This window comes from Fundulus heteroclitus, chromosome 21, assembly GCF_011125445.2.
Source record: "Fundulus heteroclitus isolate FHET01 chromosome 21, MU-UCD_Fhet_4.1, whole genome shotgun sequence".
NCBI classification, from domain to species: Eukaryota; Metazoa; Chordata; class Actinopteri; order Cyprinodontiformes; family Fundulidae; genus Fundulus; species Fundulus heteroclitus.
In genome coordinates this window covers 19350216-19373471 of record NC_046381.1, presented here as the reverse complement: position 1 = coordinate 19373471, position 23256 = coordinate 19350216, and the positions used below count along the sequence as shown (strand labels likewise).

Below are 23256 nucleotides of genomic sequence, written 5' to 3'. Positions count from 1 at the left end.
AATATTTAAATGGCACACCTCGCATTCAGTTTGCTGAGATTGTCTCTTGCAATCGCCGGCGGTTCTTTCGACGAGGGGGACCGAGCCGCTCCTTCTGCACATTCCTTCCCCCCCCTTTGCCGAAGCACACGTCCACTTCCCCACTTCCCCAACACAGGCCGTTCTGCGAAGGACGGTGGTTTTCGTTCTTATGTAACAGTTTGCAAAACAGGACAAGAAGCTGAAAAGGATCCGTTCGAGATGGAGAGTTGCAGCGATGGACGACAGGTCGATGAATGTCGAACAGTTTTGTGTTTTTTTTTTTTTTTTTTTTTTCCCCCAAAGAATTTCTTTTTACCATATGCAAGTTCAGGTTTTGTCGCTCCGAGCGTTTTAGGTCGTCAAGTCGAGATGATCAAGTGCGCTCCAGATGTCGTAAAAAGTGTGAAACAGCTTCATTAGAGCTGACAGGGATGCTTCAGATTATACGCAAACTTTTAGAGACATGCGCTGCAATACTTTCTGACCTTACTTACTCACACCGCACAAGACAGGTGTCCCACGCTCCATTCATTTTCTGATTATCAAGGCTTTGACAGCATGCAGCCAACAACAAAAAAACGGCTAAAAGCCGAATAAAATGCAACTTAGGTCCTTTTTAAAACATGCATATAGTCGTTTTTGCTTACTTATTTAATTCTTTGAGCTTAAAAAAAAAGTTTCTGACCTAGTTCATAGATGTATGCTCAGGGCTATTCACATCAAGTGCAATAAGAGTTTTTTTGGGGGGGGTTGTGTACTTTATAAATGATGCTAATCTCCCAAACCGTTCTGTAAACCAGAAAAGCTCCCAGGGAGCTAAAACACCTCTAACAGAAATGCTGAAGTAACGCAATACACGTATGGAGGTGGACCCGCAGATGCAGCAGCGGTTGCGAAAACAAAGTCATGAATCATGGCAACAAAAACACACTGACTTCTAATTGTGATACAGTAGTTGTCGGCATCCAAAAGGAAAGGTAGACTTTGTAAATGCGAGTCCTAGTAATGGATTCTGATGCCAAACTCCTCAGCGGGTCTACCTTGGAGAAAAGCGTCGACTGTAAATAAATCAAGAGTTGTTTTTTTTTTTTTCTTGCCCTCTTTGTTTTGCTGTTTTTGTTGGTTTCTACGGTAGCCGTGCTGTAAAGGGCAAATGGGAACACGACTACATGTGTACTATTAACAGATTTTGAGTTAACAACCAAACCGCATCTTTTTTTTTTTTCTTTTTCTGTCGTGCTCTCAGCCCGCTTCTGCAGCAGGCAGGCGGTGGCATTTCACACCTCATCTGGCCTAGTTTGGTTATTCTACGACGTACCGTACACCTCAGCGAAAATGCAAAGCATCTAATATTAGGACGTCTGTCGGCTCCTTTTCAAACGAGCCGTGGGCCGTGTCTAAGGTCTGGGTGTTCTCTAATCAAACTGCTTCTTTTTAAATTGTTTTTTTTTTTTGCGTTTTTAGTTTGCCGGTAAGAGCTGTGCCGTCGGTGGATACTGTGTAACGTTGCTTTGTAGTCCCGATTAAGGGAGCAGTGGCAAACTAAGCGGCTAATTCTTGCATTTCAAATCTGTAACATTGCAGAAACAAGCAAGAAAATCCCCCCTCTACCTTTCAAATTTGGACACAATTTCTTATCTGTGTTTAGTTTTGCTTATACAGAGCTTGCTGTTATTGCTGTCAGTGTCAGAAATCTTGCAATTTGTGCAGTTAAAATGTTAAAAGTAAAAAAAAAAATTTCATCTGAAGCTGCACACTCTGTTTAATTTGTTTTTAAACAAGTAAAATAAAATTGCAGGCTGGAAATTTCAAGCAGGACGTGTTCCAGAGAACACCGCAGATGTCTAAGAGTACCCTGCCTTGGATTTCAGGAGGTGGCCGCCCAAAGAGAGTCTCATTTATAGATTTTTGCCAACACATAAGACAGCCCACGGGAGATTTTATAGTAAAATCCTGTACGTTCCTGTAAAATAAAATTTAAGCAATCTTAACAGAGCCTTAACCTTTCAGAGGTCGCTCCTATAGTGAAGAATTGGTGAAAATGACATTGAATAAGATGTTTTCCTCCCTGCAAAAGGTTCCACAAATGTTCAGTCAGAAACAGGTGCTTGTTGGCGCAGTGTTAGGGGTTACACTTAGGTTTGGATTAGGCGTCCTGAAAATAGCCTCGTGTATGTAAAGCCAAGAGCTCTGAAGATTCAAAGATGTAGTTCTTTATCTAAGCTGTGGTCTGGTTGGATTACTGTCCACCTGGCTGTGGTGTTAAGCCCGGGGGCAAAGGAAGGTTCAAAGCAGGTTTGCATCTGTACAGCTTGGCGGTGCTCATTAGTTCACTAGTAAATCTTACTCCTGGAGAAAGCTGCAGCGCCATACTTCAGGCCACCAAATATAACAAACTAAAACAAATCTGTAGTGACTTTTTGTCTATTAATACTCCTATGTTTATTGTTTATATGATTTGAATTCTAAAAATTATTTAGGAAAACACCAGTTTGCCGCACTTCTCCACACATGCCCAGAAACGGCGAGTCGTCTCCATAAAGGCTCGTCTAACATTTCATAATTTTCACGGTGGTTTCTAGGAACTGTGCTGGAAAAGGCACGTGTTTTGGAGAGGGTGCATGTTCAAACTGTTCCTCAGATTGCACATTAGGGAGCAGGACTTGGCCGTCACATTTTCTTCTCATGCCTTTAGGCTGCCTCCCCTGCTGCTTCGCTTCAGAAACTGCTGCTTGCTTTCTTTTAAGAAGTGCCATTCTGAATCGGATCAACAGATTGAGCCACTGAGTTGGGGTGTGAAGGCTAATAAGGCATTATTATGGGGTTAGCTCCTACGCTACAGTGATTTCAAAATCAACCTCGGTCTGTAAATAACAGGACACTGCAGTGGAACAATTTTAGGGTGAGGCTGGAGAATGCAACCAGATTGCAGCAACGTGCAAATACATGCAACGATGTAACCCCCCCCCCCCCCTCAAATCTTACTGGCTTATCAGTCAAAATGCGAACTGCTGAAACCAGGGTTTGTCCTGGTTGATCACTAAACCAAATCAGTTAAGAGAAACCACACAAATCTGTTTTAGACTAATAAATCATAGGGGACGTGTGCAATTATTATAAACAGAGTTCTAAGCTCCTTTTTTTTCTTTTTTGTCAATCACTGTTGAAGTGGGCTTAATTTGGTGGACGAAGCTGCCTGACCTCTATTGAGTCACGGCCAACTATTGTATGGCTGTATGTTATTTATCCTTGGTGGTGGCTCTCCTTACGTCACACACCCAAGGGGTCACAGAAAATGCCAAACATGCCGGAAACTCTTCAAATGTTGAATTGCTAGCATGGGCACATCTTTGGTTTAATGTAGGTTTTGCTTGTTTGTTTGTTTTTTCGGCTCCATACTTGTCCAGCAAATCGGCAGCTTTCTCTTTTGCCTCATCTTTTTCTAAAGCATGGTTCACATGCCAGGATAATTAGCCCAATTTTTTTTTTTGCCCCGATCTTCCCCTCCCCACAGACCGCTATTATCAGAATGGCTCTTAAGATAATATTAAGAGATCTTCCTGCCGTGTGTGGTGTGTTAAGAAAGATCTGGTCCGCTCAGAAAAACGTTGGGGCCGCTCCAACCTCAAATCGGTAATATTCAACATGTTGGATTGTTTTGCCCTGAGATCCTAGTGTGTGGAGTGTTCAGATCAGCCAAGAGACTTTAAAACACGCCTATCATACTGTATTTTCAGGCCATAAGGTGCACCGGATTATAAGGTGCATTAAATATTCTTCCCAAGTGTGTAATATCACTCCGCCCCTCCGCGTACGCAGCTCTCTCCTGAGAGGGAGAGCTATCCGTCTCTGTCGGGAGGACAGAGTAGTGTGACTACACTGCCCTGTTTGTAACATAAGGCCAAAATAAACTTAACTTTTAAATTGAATTACCTTACTAGGTTTATTGTTGCTAGCGCGTACTCCGGGCACGAGTGCTTAACATGAATGGACTTCTAGTTTAGACGTTACAGTCAGGCAGTCTTGTAGACTGTAGCTTTGTTGCTTACCATAGTCGTACTTACATATTTTGACAGATTTTTGAGCGCGTTGTACTCATAAAGTCAGTCAGTAAGCACAACAAGTTCGGTAATCATATATAAGGCTCACCGGATTATTAGGCGCACTTATCAGGCTCCAAGTGCGCCTTATTGTCCGAACTATCAATAGGTTAATACTACAGTCATTACATCCTCCTAACCAATCACAAACACAGACCCGGGAACACTCTGTCACCAAGCTCCGCCCCCTTCAAAAAGTTTAGAGGGCACGCATTTAAAAAAAAAAAAAAAAAAACATTGCTTGAATAAAGGGTTGAGTTTGAACTTGTTTGTGTGTTCTTTACCTTTTAAAATAGGTAATTACATAACCACATAAAATGGCCAGGGCTGCACTTGAAATGTTTTAATCATCAATATGATTTTTATTTTAGCTAAATACTCTTTTTTTTTATCGTCCAGCCCTGCTCGGCTGTAAATGTTCTCAGAGCGACCTCATTGATGTTGGACATAACTGCTTTAAGAAGGTTAAGCGATTGGTTGGGAGGGGCCGTTGTAAGTCTAAGCCACCATCTATAGCTGATGAAAAATCCCAAGCAGAGTGAGACGTCAGACGATGATATTACTGCATGTTAGACAGCGGTGCAGCTACACAGACGCCAGCAACTCAGTTGTTCTTTGTGATTTCTGAGCATCTTAAAGAGCATTCCCGAGCATTCTTGTTCTTAGGACTAAATGTTCTAAGTATAACATGGATGACTACTAAAAGGGTTTGATTAAAGTACATCAGACTACGGGAAGGGGTATATATTTGATTCGAATCAGAAATATGCTAGGGAGCCTGTTCACATAAAGCCCTGCAGGTCAAGAGTAAAAATTTGAAATGAAACCTGGATCTGATTGTCAGCAAGTGCAGCGACTTTAAAACATTAGTTACATTGGTTCCTCTGTTGGAGCGAGTCAGTCGTCTCCTTGCAGTAGTTTTGGACAGCCTGAAGTCGATACGGCCCCTTATCGCAGCAAATGAACACAGCATTACAATAGTGTCTAGATGACACACTTGAATTCAGTTTTCTTTCTTTTCTTATCTGTCTTTATTGAGGTAGCAATATCTAATTCTGTGTGTGCCATGAGAGGGTTACTATAAATATCTTCAGGAGTGACTCAAAGCTAATATATCTACTCGTTCCGCGCATATAAAAAGAAAACTCAGAAAAGTGACACCTCACTTCCTGGTACCCTGTGGGGAAGACTGAAAACACATCAAGGGATCTTCTGATGCCATTCCAGTCTCAGTGCACAAAATAAAGTGCCGTTACTGATGACCAGCTTCCTTTTTGATTAAATAGGACAAATAGTGACTCATTTTGCACTATGCTCCTCTCATCATGCACATACCTACACATGGACCATAGTCCATAACAAACTGCAGTGATGTAAAGCAAATGTTTATTGTTGCCTGGTGCAGTTTTGTTCATAACTAATTTATAAAAAGCATCAGTTTCAGCGTTGCCTGGTTGAATTTTTGTGTACAGGGTAATGAGAAAGTCACAACGAGAAATTCATGTGTTTTGTCTCAAAATATAAACTGGCAAACATTATACTAATAGCTTTTTTTGAAAATGAAGCTGTTGCATGCCTTACTATATGGCGTCGACAGAATTATGACCTCAGATGCGTGATCCAGCCTAAAGGGTGTATTTTACATCCATTATTGTCGTTTTTTGCCGTAGGCAGTATTTTCAAATGTTCTTTAAGACCAGGCTTTGCTTGACCGATGCAGATTTTCAGTTTTCCCAGAGGTCTGATCTGCTCACTTCAACTTTTTTCAGTTTCAGGTTGTTGTTTTTTTTTCTCCCCGAGGGCTTTAGCACATACAATGTCATATTCTTTAATAGACATAGTCGTTTTGATTCCAGCAGAAAATGAGGGCGTGCAAGATTTTCCCCACTTATGCCTAAAAGTCTATGATTTTGTTAGAAATTAGTCTACCGCTATATTAAATGATCAGGTTTGAGCAGAAGACAGCCGGCTGTAAAAAGATTTCCAGCTAAATATCATGCATCCCACAGCAGTTGTTGCATTTCCTCTCCGAGAGCTTTTGCTTAATTATTTTTTTTTTTCTTCTTGTGTGACCCGTCGCCTCTGTCATTTAAGTTTTTAGTAGTAATAGCCTGCCTTGCATTGACAGCTTTGTGGGTTTTAAATTACGCTGCTTCGCTTTAGTTTGACGGCTGCTATGCTGCCAGAAAAGTTCTTGGGCTAGTGAAAGCAGGGGCGTGTTCTTTCTTTGAAAAGTTGATTTGTGCCATTTTTATACATAGAAGAGCGACTGTTTATATCTGTGCATTGCAGTCACTACGGTCCCTCTCGTGAACCATCGGTGTCACTGCTGAGAAATCAAAACCACAGTGCAGCAGAAACTCCTGCAGAAGTTGTTAGCGTTGGTAGGGTTGTGGGGCAAAAAAAGATATTTAAATTTAATTGATACTACAATACTTTAAACATTCGCATCAAAATCGATACAAATCAAGACGTTTTTATCTTGAATTTGGCACACAATAGCATACGTTCCCGTGCAGTGGCTCACCTAAATAGTCCTGGCTAAAAATCAAAACGAGGAGCCGGTACTGGGAGTTTAAAGCGCCCACAATATAACAAGAACATCCAGCTTTGTTGATTATGTTTCATCCGAAACGGAAAATTAAAGGTGTCGTTTAGTTGTCGGTTGCCTCAGAGGCAGAAAAGCCATTGAAAATCTTTTTAGCCAGCTGTGGTGCATAGCAGTGGGGACAAAGTTGACTAGTGCAACAAACCATCTTGAAGGGCCTTACTATGATGTTTTTTGAGAAATTTAAAAAGGTCAGTAAAGCATTTGTGTTAGAACAGCAAAGTTGTTCAAACACGTCAGAGCGCATAAGTGATCGTAATCTTTTTAAGCAAAAAAGTTTGCTGAAAGCCCCATTTGTGCTTCATCCTTCCACAGGTACGATTTGACATATGTCTGCATGAAACAATGGGTACAAAATGGTGAAACGGGGGGGGAAAAAAGACCATGTTGAAAATCCTGTGAACTGTTGCTATTACTTGTTCACTAGAAAATGTCAACCTCAGACAGCAACTATGGGGCTAGTAACACACTGCCTGTTGTGTCCAATGGATGAATGTCCCAGATGCAGAGTTATAGTCTTAGGGATGTTTTTTCATTAATTTTTTCTTCACGATTTAACACTCTGTAATTGACATTTAGTCCGTGGTTGTTTTGTTTTTTTACTCGGTGTACAGTAGTGTTGCGCCAGTGCCATTTTCTTTTGTCCCCAATACCGATACCCGATACTTGGCTGTGCAGTGTTGGCCGATACCGATACCATCTGTTTGAAATTGATGTGTGTGTATATATGAAGAACTGCATACTACTTAGGGTAGTAGAACTTTTTATTGCCTACCTGGAATAGGTGACAATAGTTGAATAAACCTTTGGCTCTCAAATGCCAAAATAATGCAACATTTGTGAAATTATAACATGTATAATAGTAGTGCAACAGTAAGACGGTAAAATTAGGGCCCGGTGGCGCTGGTGCATGGCAGCCTCGCCTCTATCAGTCTGCCCCAGGGCAGATGTAGCTACTAACATAGCTCACCACCGTGAGGGTGTGAATGTGTGTGTGAATGACTGAACTGTAGTGTGAAGTGCTTTGGAGGTCGTCAAGACTAGTTAAATCGCTATACAAGTACAAGCCATTTACCATCAAAATGGTATCGGTGCCCTATTTGTTGGTACTCTGCGATACCGATAGCACCATTTTAATGCTGGAGTGCCCCGTCCGATACTGGTATCGGTATCAGCGCAACACTAGTGTACAGTAACCAAGACAAATGGATATAGTAAGTGAAAAACTGCTATAACCACACTTTTTTTATAGAGCACTGGGAGAACCTGATAGTGGACAAAGTAGTTACTTTAAATACTGGGGGGGTTAACAGATTTTTTTTATATCACTAGATTATTTACATAATAGCCAAATGAGGAAAATATTTAAGTAAAGGAACTACGGTTTAGCAGATAACCTTATAAATGGGCAGCCAGTTTGAGGCGATGAAGTCATATTTCCAAGGTTTTTTTGCAATCTAGGACGGTCAGGAAAAGCAAGCAATTTGTTTCACGTATTTTCTCAATTTGGGTATGTATTGAGAAAGGAAACTGAGTGATGTAAAATATTCATATTCACAAACTTAATTCCATGGACTAAAGGTTTCATGCCCAGCCATTTATCCTTGTAGATTCTGTATTTAAAGCCAGGCATCTTTAAAAAAAAAATGGGTACTGCAAATTGACAGTGAACTTTTATACTTTTTACTCTAAAGCTTAGGTTAAAAAGTAAGAACTTTGTAGGATCAAATTTTTGAAAAGTCTGAAATCTTGACAAGAAAATTGTGAAAACCCTGGATTATTGTTAAACAAATAAATGGTTTTTATTGTGTAGTGGTATCTGCGCTTTCATAATGGCCATTTCTATTCAGATGTCTTTTTTTTTTTTGTGTGTTGTTCCTCCTCAGTAGAATTCATAACTTTTTTCCAACACCTTGCCCTGTTAGAGAGCTTTGTTTGATATATGAAGATGATATAAAATAACTTAAATTCGCTATAGTTCATCATCAAAAATAATTGACGGTACAGTAGATCATGGCCTTCTGACTCACAATTGGTTAATTTCTTAGCCTGCTTAGAACTGATGTGCTGAACAAATGCGAGTTCCTGTACATCTGTTGGTTATCGAGGTGAATGTGGATGAACACAAGTTGACAAATGGCAACAGATAGGGGTCGCATATGGGCAAAAAGATCGGATTTGCGTTTCACTAAGTGTGAATGTAGCTTAAAGCCTAATTGGCACATTATCAGGTGACCCTATGTAATAAATAAATTACCCTCCTTCGTCTGCTTTCTATGTGGCGCATTCGCACGGGACAACCGAATCCTGCGATTTTGCTGGAATTAACAGATATCTCCTGGATATGATGTTAGTTGGTCACATACTTCATCAATTGACTAGAGGAATGATGTGAACCAGTGTGTGAGTTGTTACTTTGCGGCCACAGCTCGGTGCTGTTACTGCTAGCGCTGGCCAGCAATATAACAGAAGGCTACAAACAGGAAAACGTATTCTTTCCACACGGTGCAAGGCATGACGTGACCCACCATCTGATATTGCTCCCTCTCTTCAACCTTTTCGTTTTGATGTCGTACCTTTTGAGCCGATACGGTTTTGCTGACCCAGGACCCAAAAGGTTTTCTAGCCTCCCATTCTTCTCCAAAAGCAAATAAAAATGCCTCCAGGAAACAAAAATCACGTATCGGATCCCGACCATTTCTGTCCAAATCACAACGATGCTTATTTGCATTGGAATAGTATTATCACAGGGCCTCTGAGTTCAGCGAAATATAGGAGGTAATTTGCGGTGAAATTTTTACTTTACAAAGTATTGACATGGAGGATTCACACTGGATTAACAAAACAGACAATCTCCGCAATTCTTACAAATTGCATGTTGGTCCCAAGGTATAATTAATCCCGTCAGAATAGGACTTAAATTGTAACTCGCACCTTTACCAGAGCCTTACTCCACCCGAGCTCATACTTGGAAAAATGTGCCGAGGCGGCGCTAATGCTAAGCTGATAAATTGCTAACCTGAAGATGGATATAAGGATAAGCAAAACTCACAATTCAAACTCCAACTCGCTACAGAGGCACAAGACGGAGCTGCTTTTATACCCCACAGTGGCACAGCTACTGCCTCTTCAGTTTCCTCAAGTGACATCACAAAAGCTTTTGAACCAAATAGCAAAACTGTTTCCAGATTCGATGCAAGACACCCGTTAAACCTTAGGAGGGTGCCACACTGACTGTTTTACACACAAAAGCAGAATTTTAACAAATATCCAGTAAATTGTCAAAATAATCACCCAGATATGTAGACAGCATTATAGGACAACCATTTAAACAGTTTATTAGCCAAAAAAAAGGTTGATTTTGGGGGGTGAGTTACCCCCCAGATGAAGAATACTCAAAGTCAGCTACTTTCTAAAGCTGAAAATCATCCAGTTCTTTTAGTAACAAACGTGAAAGGTTTTGCTCAGAAGTCGACAGATGGATAGTGTCTGCTTCAAGAAAATAATTTAACGCAAAAAATATTTTAAAACTGTTTCCCCCAGAAAATTGGGCAATCCTGGCGGTAGGTGTCGTGGTGGGTGTCAGGAGGGGTGGGTGGGACGCGCAACAGGAAATTGAAAGCGCGAGGAGCGCAGTGGGATGCAGCTCGCACAGGAGGGGTGTAGCCTATTAACCGGGTCCATGGTGTGCGTCAAGCTAATAACAGCTAGCATTAGCTTATTTTGACCGGGAGGTTTTCTCCCAGACGGGAACTTTACTGACCATTTTATGTTGCTCTCAAACATCAAGGCATTTAAAATAAACCACCTTTAGCCTGGCAGGGGGCGAGTAAAGCCTAGGGGCCCACCAGGCTTAAAATACGCTGGGGGAAACCCTGCAACATGATATAAATTATTATAGTAAAGCAAAAAGCTTTAAACTGATACCTTTTATTGGCTTATTCAAAGTAAATGTTTGGAAAGAATAGCCGTTAGGCTCATACATTTTACATAAAACTCTGAAGGAACACCTTATATGCTTTCTATTAACCTTAGTAATGCTGACATGCAGGTCAGGAGTGGTTGGACTCGACTTGCAACTCCCAAGAGAGCTTATAACAGAGTTGGCAAGTAGGTGCAGAGTGGATGAAGCCTCCAGCGCCACACTGTGCCGCTTCCTCTCTGGTTCTGGCATTCTGATTTCTTTCTGAGAGTCGACGTTCTCATAGGATGTGGCAAGCCTGATTGGCTCATTTGTGAACCATTGAGGTGAATTACAACAAGGCTTGTGTTTTGTGGCCATATTGTGGAGCAACTCAATCAAAAGGCCCGTGCCGCAGTTTTCCCAGAAAGAGCAACAATGCAAACTCTCTCCACAGCGACTGCTTCAAACGCTTCTTGATCTCACGTGCCAGCTCCTCCAAAAGATATCAACACGCAAGAACCGTGTGTGTCAAAAACCAGTTTTAACACTGTCACACTGCAGAGCAGCAGAGGAATCTTGTGACTACAGCTTCAGCAGCTTCTGCTATTTTTAATATCGGGCGTAGCGGCATGTGACTTGTAGTGCATTTAATTTTCACATTGCATTTGTTTGAAACCATGTCCAAATTGGGACCCTTCTTTATTAAATGTAAGTGTAGTTTAAATTTGAATCAATAAAAATAATCTACTTAGAGATGTTTGATTGTCACATATCTGATAGCCATAGCTTTCCTCTAGAGATTCAAGCATCTCCCTCCAGCCCCGATCAGTCATTTGCCACCACCAGAAGTCATACCTCTGTCCTCCCAGCTCTCAGCGAGGTCTCATCTGGTACAAGTTAGTCAAGTCATTGTTCAGAAAAACAAGGTTATGCCATGTGCTGACTGAGCACCCTGTTTCTCACCAACTTCCTGTCCAATGGAGCAACATAGCAGAGTTGCTTCACCCTGGGCCGGAAAACCAGCCTTCGTTGCCATGGAGCCGAGAAGGAAGTGGTGGTGTAAAATTTGTCTGCAAGTTTGATAAGTGCATGAGCGCAAGCAGAGACACGCATGCGTTTGTTAAAGCGTTATGTAGAAGCTGCTCCCCTCGAAATGGGAAAGAAAGACTAGTGGATGTTGTTCACCGTTAATCCGACACTCCAACAGATCAGCGGCTTGACTACGCTTTTTAGTGACGAACATTTAACGGTTTAGTAACGTTTTTGAAAATGACTTGTTATCCAAACCAGATTTTTGAAGTGATTCTTTAGCACGTTTTTTTTTTTTTATCAGAGTAAACCTGAGTTGTCATTTGATTAAAGACTCTCACTGAAGCTGCTCTTTCAAGTTTTCGAAGTAGAAAAATTCAAAGCCAGAAATGAGGACATTTGTTACTAAAATCGGTAATAATCCAAAAATAGTCAGAGCAGCAGATGTGATGTTTTTTTTTTTTTATGTTGAGCATCCTGTCGCTCCTTTATCCAATAAACTTTAATTGTAGTTTTGATGTCTGCTTCTATCAATGTCATGACTTGTGTACTGCAGGCCTCGCCGACTTGGCTCTCTGTCTATATCGTCAGGCATTGTCTCTGCTCATGCGTAAATCACAGCCTTGTTGATTAGGTGACATCTCTCTACTGAGTACCAAGGATGCATCTGTTTTATAACACCCAGCGTGACGTCAGTGCCTGTCACACGAGGGGGCTGAAACATACTCGGGATATGGCATCCGCTGTCTCTGACACTCAAGTGTCTTCATTTCCATATCTTTTGTTCCTTGGTGTCTATTGTTTCACTTTCTTCTTTTTCCCGCACTGTTTTTCTTTTCTGTGGTTTCTTTCTATTTTTCTTTTGGATTTGGATAATGCTTACAACAATGTTGCTGCACTTAGCATGAATGAAGGGATGAATTCAGGTTTAGCATTTTTACTTTTGTATCCTATGAATGCCATTCAGTTCTCTGTTCTACTCTTACACTCAAACTTAGTACAGTGTTGGAAACCATGACACTTGAAGTTTAGCTCCAGCACACTACACTTGACTTTTTCCTTGTTTTTTGTTTGTATGGTAGTTTTCTTTCTAAGGCTGTTTCAACTTGTTGGCTTAGTTGATGACATTGATAGTGATGATGCCCCGGGGATGCAGTATAAAGAAAGGAGATACTATCCCTAACTATGTATTTAAACATATACCACCAACCTGCATCTATGTACATCTATGTACAGTAGCTACATGCTATGGATTGATGCCTTTACAGACTGGGAATGGTGGGAGGTTTTAGTTATTAATGCATTTAATGATTAGTGAAGTCATTGATTGACTTGCTGATAACCAATCAGAGCTGATCAATTGGTTTATTTCGAGTGTGAGGTTGGTCCTGGTTTCTGGAGCTGGTTTGAGAACATCAGTGATGTGAGCATCTACGGTGCCTTGGAAAAAGGATTCACTCCCCCTAGTCATTTTTCATGTGGTGTTGCCTCAGAACCTGAACTTAAAATTGATTGTTTTCACCATTTCATTTACAGACCATGGCTACAACCTTGAAGGCGTATCATTTTATAATGAAGCAAACATATATGACAAAATGACTGAAAACTTCAGCGTGTACAACTGTTCACCCCACCTCACCCCCCATGTCAGTACTTTGTAGAGCCATCCTTTGCAGCAATTAACTTGATTCAAAGGATAATCGCTCCACCCGCGTGGAAGTGTACCCCATGTCAATCTAACCCTGACAACAAAGACGTTGTAATGGTAGTGATAGTGAAGCTCAGTGTTGGCAGACATTTGGTGAGGCATTTTTGCCTTATTTACCAGCAATAAATGGTAAATGGACTGAACTTATATAGAGCTTTTCCAGTCATGCTGACCACCCAAAGCGCTGTGGCAGTAAGGCAAAGAAGACGGGGAAAAAATGTTGTATTGTACTTCGTGTCAGTGAAGTTGGTTCAAGGTAACCACGGACAATTCGACATTAAAGCCCAAGTTTAAATACTGAACTTATACCCAACTTGAATATATATCAGTAACCTAAAATGGTTACTGCAGAGTTACACAGCAGAACTAGCGTTAAGCATTACCCTTTTTTTTAACCACTGAGCATACAACGTAATTACGAACAAAAATTTACTTACCTTCGTTCAGATGAACATGCGATGGTTCCCGTCAATCACTGTTGCGTTCAGCTGCTCATGAAGTCGCCGCATGCTTTATATTTACATGTTTCTAGACTCCTTTTAGGTTTTGGGAAAGGAATAAACTACATTCCACCCTCTAAAGGGGTGATGCTTGTTCGAATTGTACTTTCCGCACTGACAACATTTAACCATTTTTACTCATGATGTTTTTAACTAAAATATACTTAAACTAGGGAAAGGCCTGCATCTTCTGCGGGTAAGGGCCATTTTACTTTTGGACAAGTTGCGATGGCTGATTGGTCAATTACTGACGAGCCTCCAAGAATGATTGACAGGCGGCGTCGCATCAAGTTGCATTTGGCTTTGGATCAGTCTCTATGAACTTGCCACATCTTGCCACTAGGATTTTTGCTCCTTAATCACGGCAGAACTGCTCCAGATCCTTCATGCTGGATGCTTTTTCACTTTTCAACAGCTATATATAAGTCTAACCACCGCTCTCAATTTAGTTGAGGTCTAGACTTTGATTCAACCATTCCAACACATTTAAATGTTTCCCCTGAAGCCATTCCAGTTCTGTTTTTGTCTTGCTTAAAAGGTGGACCTCCATCCCAATCTCTAATCACAGGCAAACTAACAGGTTTTGCTCACCAACATCCCTGTATTTAGCGCCAAACCATCTTTCCCTCTACTTGGACCAGGTTCCAGTACCTGCTGCTGAAAAACATGCCCACAGCATGATGCTGCCACCGCCATGTTTCACTCTTGTGATTGTGTTCTTGGGCTGATGGGATGTTTGCACCAGACATAGCGTTCTCCTTGGTGGCCAAAAAGTTGAATTTTAGTCTTATCTTGTCACCCACTTGCCTTTTGGCAAACTCAAACTGTGCATTCTTATTTTTAGCACTAAGTAATGGCTTATTTCTGGCCAATATTTCATAAAGCCAAGCTTTATAGAATGTTTACAGCTTATCATTGTCCAATGGACAGATACTCCAGTCTCTGCAACTCCTCCAGGGTTACCTTTGGTCTCTGCTGCCTCTGATTAATGCCCTCCTTGCTTTGTGGTTGAATTTTGGTGGGCAGCCCTCTCTTGTAGGGCTGGGCAATTTTTGGCAAAATCGACCAGCCCTACTCTCTTGGCAGATTTGTTGTGGTAACATATGCTTTCATTTCGAAGATGATGGGTGTGATGGTGCTCTGGGGAAGTAGAACCCCACCCTGACTTGTGCTTCTCAACAACTTTGTCCCTGACTTGTAGGGAGAGCTCCTTGGTCTTCATGATGTGATGCTTCTTGCTTAGTGGAGCTGCAGCCCCTGGGGACTTCCTTTATACTGGCGGATTATGAGACACTTATTTCACAATTTTCTTTTTCTGAAGATAAGTTTTTGCTCCAGAACTTTTTAGTGGCTTGATAGCAAAGAGGGTTGGGCACATATGCACAGGCACATTTTCATTTCCTTGTTTACAAACATCTTTATCTACAAGAAATTGTTGTTGCTTAATGCAGAGAAAAGTCAAATCTAAATCGCATTTATGGTTCAAATATATCGTAATTTAGATTTCTGGCAAAATTATACAGTGCTACTAGTTACTCAGGATGAATTTTAATGTCTGTAGCTTTTGTGACTCAACGCCGGTCTTCAAGGCACACTGCCCTGCATGTTTTAGATGTTCCCCAACTTAAGCACACCTGATTCCAGTTGATGGCTTTTGCTGAGCTGCTATCATCTGAATGAGGGGTGTCAAAGCAGGGAAACATCTAAAACACGCAGGGCATTGTGCCTTGAGGAGCCGGGTCGGGAAACACTGTCCTACTCTGTCTCCAACAGCAAGCAGAGACAAACTAACATGATCATAAATGACAGCAAGGCACAGTGTTGACTCCCTCAACGAACTAAGATGAATGGTGAGTGACTGAAAGAATGGCAGATTTGTCAAAACTACCTACATCTAGATTTAAATTCATTGAATGAGTTCAACACGTGAATTAAAAAAAAAGCATGAAACAAATAACCTGTGAATTACCCCATATTATATCAACGCTTGGACTTTTGTAAATAAATGTCGTCGCTTCTAAGAGCCTGAACGTTGGACCGTTTTCAGTTCACCAAACTTTCTAAAAATGTCTGCTGAAATGTGAGGTTATTAATAGAGCAAATAGAGCAACCTGCCAGCATTCTTGCCTGCAGGCCACCACAAAGAAACATGCACAGAGACAAGCACGCACGCGTCATATGTTTATCAAGCTGCGCCTGCTGTCATAACAAATGTCAGCTCTACGTAATGCAGCAGTGTGGAGCGGGGCCAGCTCGAAGTGGAAATGCCTATAAGGGGCCGTAAGTGTTTGAAGCCCTTTGGCTTTATTAGTGTGCCAGGATGTCAAGTGTCCCCTTGTGTTCCTTTCTATTGAGTCATTATCGCAAATATACAATCAGTCATTGGATGTAATGTCTAACTCACCGTGATGGGCTGTGTCTGGTCTAATTTAATCAGATTGTCGTTTTCAAGGCTCAAATTTCGGATTACGGGGAAGAAAATCCGTATCGCTATTATTTTGGTTATTGCTATTAAACAGCCAGATAGGAGTGTGCAAAAATGTTTGTTTTCTTTCTGTGATTCTTTGAAGCCAGAAATCTAAATGGAAATGCAAACTTGATTAACTGCCTGACTGATTCAGACCAAATAAAAGCCAGTCGTCGTTTCTGAAATCACACAGGGTGTGTTTTGAAATTTCTACATAGTAAATAGTTTTGCTCAGTTTCTAATGGTAATTGTTATGTCATCACATATACAACAAAAATCTCCCTAAAAGCTCTTTTTTTATTATTTTTTTTATTTATTTATTTTTTGGATCCTGAATCTGATTTGACTTTGAAACTGTTTGCAACACTGTATAGAATGATAACTTAATCTCTGACAAGACAGAGTCTGGAAATTTAGCCTCAGGGACAAAAGTTGTTAAAAAGATAAATATGATTTACTTTTCTGTCTTAGAGCACAGATAATGCCGCCTGAACTCCTTCCTCTTATCCTAATAAGAACATCACGTTTTCCTGCTTTGATTAAAGTATAAAAGGAAAACACTTGCCTTACGGGTTGATAGGGCTTAGCAATACATCAAGATTTTTTAAAAGAGATATAAAACGATATCATTTATATCAAGAAAGGTCTATATAGCGTTAGAATAATACCTTTATGTATTGCAGTAGGTTATTTTGAACTTGACTTTGTAAAGTGCCTTGAGATGACATGTTTCATGATTTGGCGCTATATAAATAAAATTGAATTGAATTGAATTGAATTTTTATGCCGTTTCTCATATTTATCTGCAACTGTTTGTTAAAAAAGGTGCCTGTAAGATATTTGGGACAAAGCTTTGATTCAGAGATGCCTTTTGTTATAATTACATTATCAAAAGAAAAACATACTGAGATAAATATCTTTATCGGTATTTGGCCTAAAAATATCAAGATATTATTTTTGGTCCATATCGCCCAGCCCTAATACTTGGCTTATAAAATTCATTAGCATCTGTGCAAAAATGATGTTTCTGCACTACAGCATATTCATCCATTCATTCATAGATATCCCACACCTGCTTAGTGTTCAGCCTGATGCCTGTCTTTATTGATCAATCATTGGCAAAGTGGTAAAGCATAATTTTTATTGGAAATGAGAGCAGCCTGACCAACACCAGCTCACACTGAGATTATCGTCTTCTTTCCAGAATCACCGGCATTTATGAACGTTGTCATGTGACTATCTTAAAACAGCAACGTTTGCACTAACCACTGTTGAAATGACCTTTGAGCTCTGAAATGTTGTCATAAACCACTTTTATAAGTAGAAAGAGTTTTTCAGAATTCCCATGTTGGGGCTTTTTTGTTAAGTCGCCAGCAGCAGTTTTATGGATGTGAAACTCTTCTGTCAGGGTTACTGTATTTTTATTTTATTTTTTTCATGCAGACATTTGTATTAACCTCTGTTTTTTTTCCCTATAATACCTTCTATTTGTCTGTGTGTCCATCTCAACTGAGGGTTTTGCTCTAGTTGAAACAGAAATTTGCAGAAAACATTTCAAAATGACACCTCGGAGCTCAGATGAAGGGTTTCAGTCTGGCTTGTCCTGAAGGGAACAAACGGTGTTAAAATTCATCATCACATTGTTTCTGAGCTTCTGCAGTGTAAGAAATGCTGACTTGCTTGTGTCCCTCGATCTGGTACTGACCACCACCTTTGTTTCTCCGCACAGATAAACGAGCTGAGCCATGTTCAGATCCCCATCATGCTCATGCCAGATGACTTCAAGGCCTACTCTAAGATTAAAGTGGACAACCACCTCTTTAACAAGTAAGGCGTTTTATATGTTACAACAAGCTAGTGAAACATGTCTGTGGTTTTTTTAAATTATACCAGTACTTAAGGGAAACCCGTTTCAGACCTGCACCCTCTCGTGACCCATGCACTGTCTGTTTACCCGTTTGTTTTGTTTCTGTGTCTGCAGGGAGAACATGCCGAGCCATTTCAAATTCAAGGAGTACTGCCCACTTGTGTTTCGAAACCTCAGGGAGAGGTTTGGTATCGACGATCAGGACTTCTCGGTATAAGCTGATTTACAAACTATTAACATTTCTTCCTTCTGATCTAATATTACCGATGGGATCTGAATTGAGGAGAGGCTGCCAGTAGATCTTGACTGAAGTCACAACAGTGTGCTTTTTCTCTGCTTTTGTTAGAGGCCAATCTTGGAATTTCTTGATTTTTCTTTCCCCCCCTCTTTTTCCTGTAAGTCCCCATTTCCCAGTGCAGTCAGTGATTTTGTAGTATTTGGAGGTCATTGTGTTCCAGCGCAGTGCAGCTGTCTCCCTTCGTGTTTACTTTAGGGTTCAGTTGGTTGGAGTGGATGGGTAGCTCTCCAGTCCAAATGAAGAGTGGAAATGGCTAAACGTCTTCCCTACAGGGTTAAAATATAAAGTTGATGGGTTTCTTTATTTAGATTTCCTTTGAGCTTGTTTATATTGCTTCTCTTTTTTTTTTATTACCATGTTTAATCTCCGTTTTTAATCATGCACATTTGTCCTAACCACTAGGTGTAACCATCTCAGGTAAACAATGTAAAGATCCGTTCTCTGCTGCGTATTGCTAAATCCAGCCTGAGACATAAGGTTAATTACTAGACACATTCCAAGAAAGGATCCTAAAATATTTTCATATTTTCCTGGAGAGGTTAGTTAGAAGGCAAAGGATCTGCTGGGTGAGGAATTCCTGGTGAATGAGGGATTGAGCCAGGAGACGTAGGATCATGTTACTTTGGACTCCAAAGTCTGGACAGCAGCTGTTTGCCTCTTTGTGTGTGTGTGTGTGTGTGTGTGTGTGTGTGTGTGTGTGTGTGTGTGTGTGTGTGTGTGTGTGTGTGTGTTGCTTTGAACAGGCACCGAGTACAGGGGTCAGTCGCGTGGGTTTAGACTTCTGGTAGTGAGACCAAGGTAGATCAAGGACATTATGGATTGTGACCTTCAGCCAAAGACATTAGTAGTGCAGCTAATTCTACATTTTAATATTGTTTGTGAGTCATATAGTTTCATCTATTCAGCTCCGATAGGTCAGTATGGGCTCTGATACTTTTTTTGAGCTCTGAATCTTTATGCATACTCTTGGAAAAGTATTCATACCCCTTAAAGCTTTTTACTGTACAACCACAAACGATACATTTTATTGGGATTTTATATTGAGCAGGTTCTCTGCATGGTGAAACTGGTGGCAGCATCATGCTGTGGGAACAACAAACCCTGTTAGAGGCTGCAGCAGACTTAACGCTGGGGTGAATGTTCACCTTCTACAGAAACATTTCAGGCAGAGCCACATTAGAATGGCTCGATTCAAAGAATATTCATGTATTCAGGGTCCCCACCAAAACAATCTTTTCATCGTAACAGGGGATTGCTCTCAAAGTACATGTCATACTGTTAGCTTAGCATGTAGCAGCATTAGGCTCACAGTCTAATTTCAGCGTAATTTTGTCAACTTTCGGCGTAAAGCCCCATTGCACTGAAATGCGCAGGCAAGAACACTGGTATTTGAGTGGCCCGGTCAAAGTCCAATAGTCTTTGGCTCTTGAAAGTTTTAAAATTTCAAGAGCCAGTGTGACTGAACTTGAGCTGTTTCACAAAGAGCGGAAAATATTGAAAGTTGGTAGAGGCATTCACTAAAAGGGTTGCAGCTGCAACTCTAGTTAAAGGTGGTGCAGGAAAGAATTGGCTTGTGACTGAAGAACAATGCATGCCACACTTTTCAGATTTTTATTAGTAAGAAGTGAGGGACCCATGTCTGCTTACTCTTTAGTTCCAGTAATTACCAGTTTGTGTCGATCTGTCGTATGAAATGCATTGAAGTTTGTGGTTGTGATGTCACGCATTTGTGAGAGCTCAAGGGGTGTGAATACTTTAGCAAAAATGGCATTTGGAAAGAGGTCCTTCGGTTGAATTATCCAAAAGTATAGCTCCTGTTTGAACTTGTCGGCTTTGTTCTGTGTTTGCAGAACTCTCTGACTCGCAGCGCTCCCTTGAACAGTGAGGCCCAGGGTCGCAGCGGGGCCCGCTTTCATACGTCTTACGATAAGCGCTACGTCATCAAGACCATCAGCAGTGAGGACGTGGCAGAGATGCATAACATTTTAAAGAAATACCATCAGGTGAAAAAAATGGTTTTCCTACCACTAGCTAAATAAAATGGGTTCTTTTCCCTGGGATTTTAAGAAATGTCTACAGAAAATGACTTTCCAGCATATTGAAAAGTCCATAAATGTTCTTTACTGTTTTATAACACAACTAAAGAAGCTTTCTGTCATTTAATATTTAAAGTAACATGTTTAAAGTTTTCTAGTCCCTTTTATTTTATAAGGACAAGTACCAATAAAATTTGTCTGAGTACAGTTTTCCTCTGAGAGCCTTTTATGGGAAAAGCCCCTGTGGCCCTCGTATCCATTTATCACCTCAAAGCTGATTACCAAAAAAAAACCTCTTAAAGGGTTCATGCTGTGTTTTCTTCTTCGTTTTTGTTACTACCCACTTGTGCGTGCTGCAAAGAGCCATTGTGATCTAAAAGGGCCATAAATTTGTATTCCCCACTCTCTGTTGGTAGTTCATTGTGGAGTGCCATGGCAACACCCTGCTGCCTCAGTTTCTGGGGATGTACCGTCTCACGGTGGATGGAGACGAGACCTACATGATTGTTACCCGCAACGTCTTCTCCCACCGCCTTTCCGTCTACAAAAAATATGATCTGAAGGTAGGAGGGGTGGACACAGGGGGGAAAAAAACGACGCAAAAACGAAAAAATATTACTTCCTGTTTTAAAGAATCATAATTCACTAGTGCCAGTCAAAGTTTAAGGACGTGAACTAAAGTATTTTACGTTTGGCTTCCTTCGTTGTAATTGCGGCTTTTTCAAATGTGTGAATTCTGCATTTTCTTTCCGTAGGGTTCCACAGTGGCAAGAGAGGCCAGTGACAAGGAGAAGGTACAGTCCCCTGCCATGAGCCAGCGTCAGCTGTTGCACAAACACAACCACGATTGTTCTGTTTCACAGGCCCGGTTGTCCTTTTTAGAACGTGTCGCAAACAGAATAATGTGCTTTGCACAAAAAGTACGGACATTTGTGTTTGGTGGCCTTTTTTCTCTGTTGACACAATGCTGCTTGGCATCAAAGCGGATACCACTGGAAACCCTGTTTGTCTTCTCTTAAACGGTGCCAGATTTGTCGGTTGAGCAGCAGAGCTGGATATGAGGGCTGCGCCCATTAAAAACTTTCCAGATCTTGTGGCGCGGTGTTGATGTGGGTGCCCTCTATACAGAGGCTCTTGGTCCTTGGAGCAGCCATCCCAATGTTCAGTACCTTGGGACTTTAGCTACATGCCAACCCCCTTCTCTTTTTGCCCGTTTCCTGTCTGATTGCTGTCAATAAAGGCCGCAAGTCTTAAAAATAAGAATAAAATTCAAATACTGCCACACAGCCTTTTCTGCTACTGACTCCTATTGGGTGTCTAGTATCAGATTGAATGACTAAGGTTTAGAAAAAAACGGGACCAATTGGCAATTCAACATTTTGTTTCAGCCGTGCATGGAAGAGCCGTACCCGACCTCAACAGCCTGGCACCTCTTCCTAATGCTGGTGGCCGGCTTGGTCACACGCTGCTGTGGGACGAGGTCTCATTCCTCAACAGGCATTGATTGCAAGGAAGCAGTAGTTGTTTCGGTCACTTTGGCACGCCCAGCATCATGCCAGAGCCTAGGAGTGGACATATGGGACTGCCGCTGGTTGCAGAACCTCGTCTTGACGTCTCTCCACATTGAGACTGCCTTCAATGATGGCAAGCCCTGTTTATGCACTGAGAGAGATCTAGCCCCATACCATCACACTGCCTCCAGGAAAAGGTGTTTCACTTTAGCAGAGAGGACTTGGTGTGGTTTTTCTGGGAGCAACCCACACGCTGAGCTCTGCTGCTCATCCTGAAAATGCATTTTCCTTTCAAACGTGACACAGTTTAAGGGATAATAACCAGCTGTCTTAAGATTTATTAACAAAGCATTGTTACAGCAACAGCAAAGAACCAACCAAAACTGTTTCCCTTCAGTTCTGTGTTAAAGCTTTTAATCACTACAACACTTTTCTGAATATCCTTTAAAAGAAAACAACATAAACGTTTTCAGACTTTTTCTAAGATTTTTTGAAACGGATGAAAACTAATCAAGCAGCGAAGCTTTGAGTGAGCAATCCAGACATTTACCAGCGACGGTACAATGCCCTGACTAGAGCTACATGTCAGTTCAAAGCCATGTGGGGAAATCACAGAACGAGATAGAAAACAACCTGCATTTTTCCAGTCTTGTGAAAAACCAGCGCAGCTTCAGACAGCTCCAGGCCCGCTGTCATCGACCCAAACGGACAAACACGGCCTCCGTGTTTGCTTCTGCTTCCTTTTGGTTGGAAATGACAGCGGCAAAAATGACCCCATCGTTTTGAGTCAGAACCCACCTCATCCCTCCACGCCCTCTCTAGCTACCGCATGCCTTCTGTGTCCGTCCCCCCCTCTAACCTTTGCTTCTGCAGCTCACGTAGGTTCCCCGCTTGCTGTCTGTGTGAAAGATTGAGGCGAGTGAAACCGTGTGTCTGGGTTCATGTTGAGTAAGGAGCTTCACTCAGTCAGATGTTGTGTCCCGACTGACTAGTCTTTCTGTACGGTCATGTTTTAAGGATTATGCGTATCTGACTGGGTCGTGTCTTTATTTTATGTGAATGTTTATCTGAGCCAGAGAGTTTTGGGTCTTGATGCTGCTGAGGAGGCTGGAGTTTGGCTACTGAATAGATTTTTCACAAATGAATCCAGAGATTTTAAGAACTAGTGGCCGACTGTGATTCTTTGAATTTCTTTTTTTTTTTTTTT

The 23256-nt window shown here is 41.3% G+C and overlaps 1 protein-coding gene across 6 annotated transcripts in view; it reads left to right on the top strand.

Moving 5' to 3' along the window:
* Window positions 1-23256, top strand: part of pip4k2aa (phosphatidylinositol-5-phosphate 4-kinase, type II, alpha a) — a 36695-nt gene that overhangs the window by 1592 nt on the left and 11847 nt on the right. For 5 of the 6 annotated variants that reach the window (XM_036125714.1, XM_036125712.1, XM_036125713.1 and 2 more), the window contains exons 2-6: window positions 18067-18164; window positions 18319-18415; window positions 20353-20505; window positions 20955-21101; window positions 21294-21332. In XM_036125714.1, coding sequence (XP_035981607.1) covers window positions 18067-18164; window positions 18319-18415; window positions 20353-20505; window positions 20955-21101; window positions 21294-21332 — 534 coding nt within the window. Of the gene's footprint in view, window positions 1-3179; window positions 3184-4698; window positions 4701-18066; window positions 18165-18318; window positions 18416-20352; window positions 20506-20954; window positions 21102-21293; window positions 21333-23256 lie in introns of those variants that run through there. The other variant, XM_036125716.1, reaches the window with a different exon arrangement.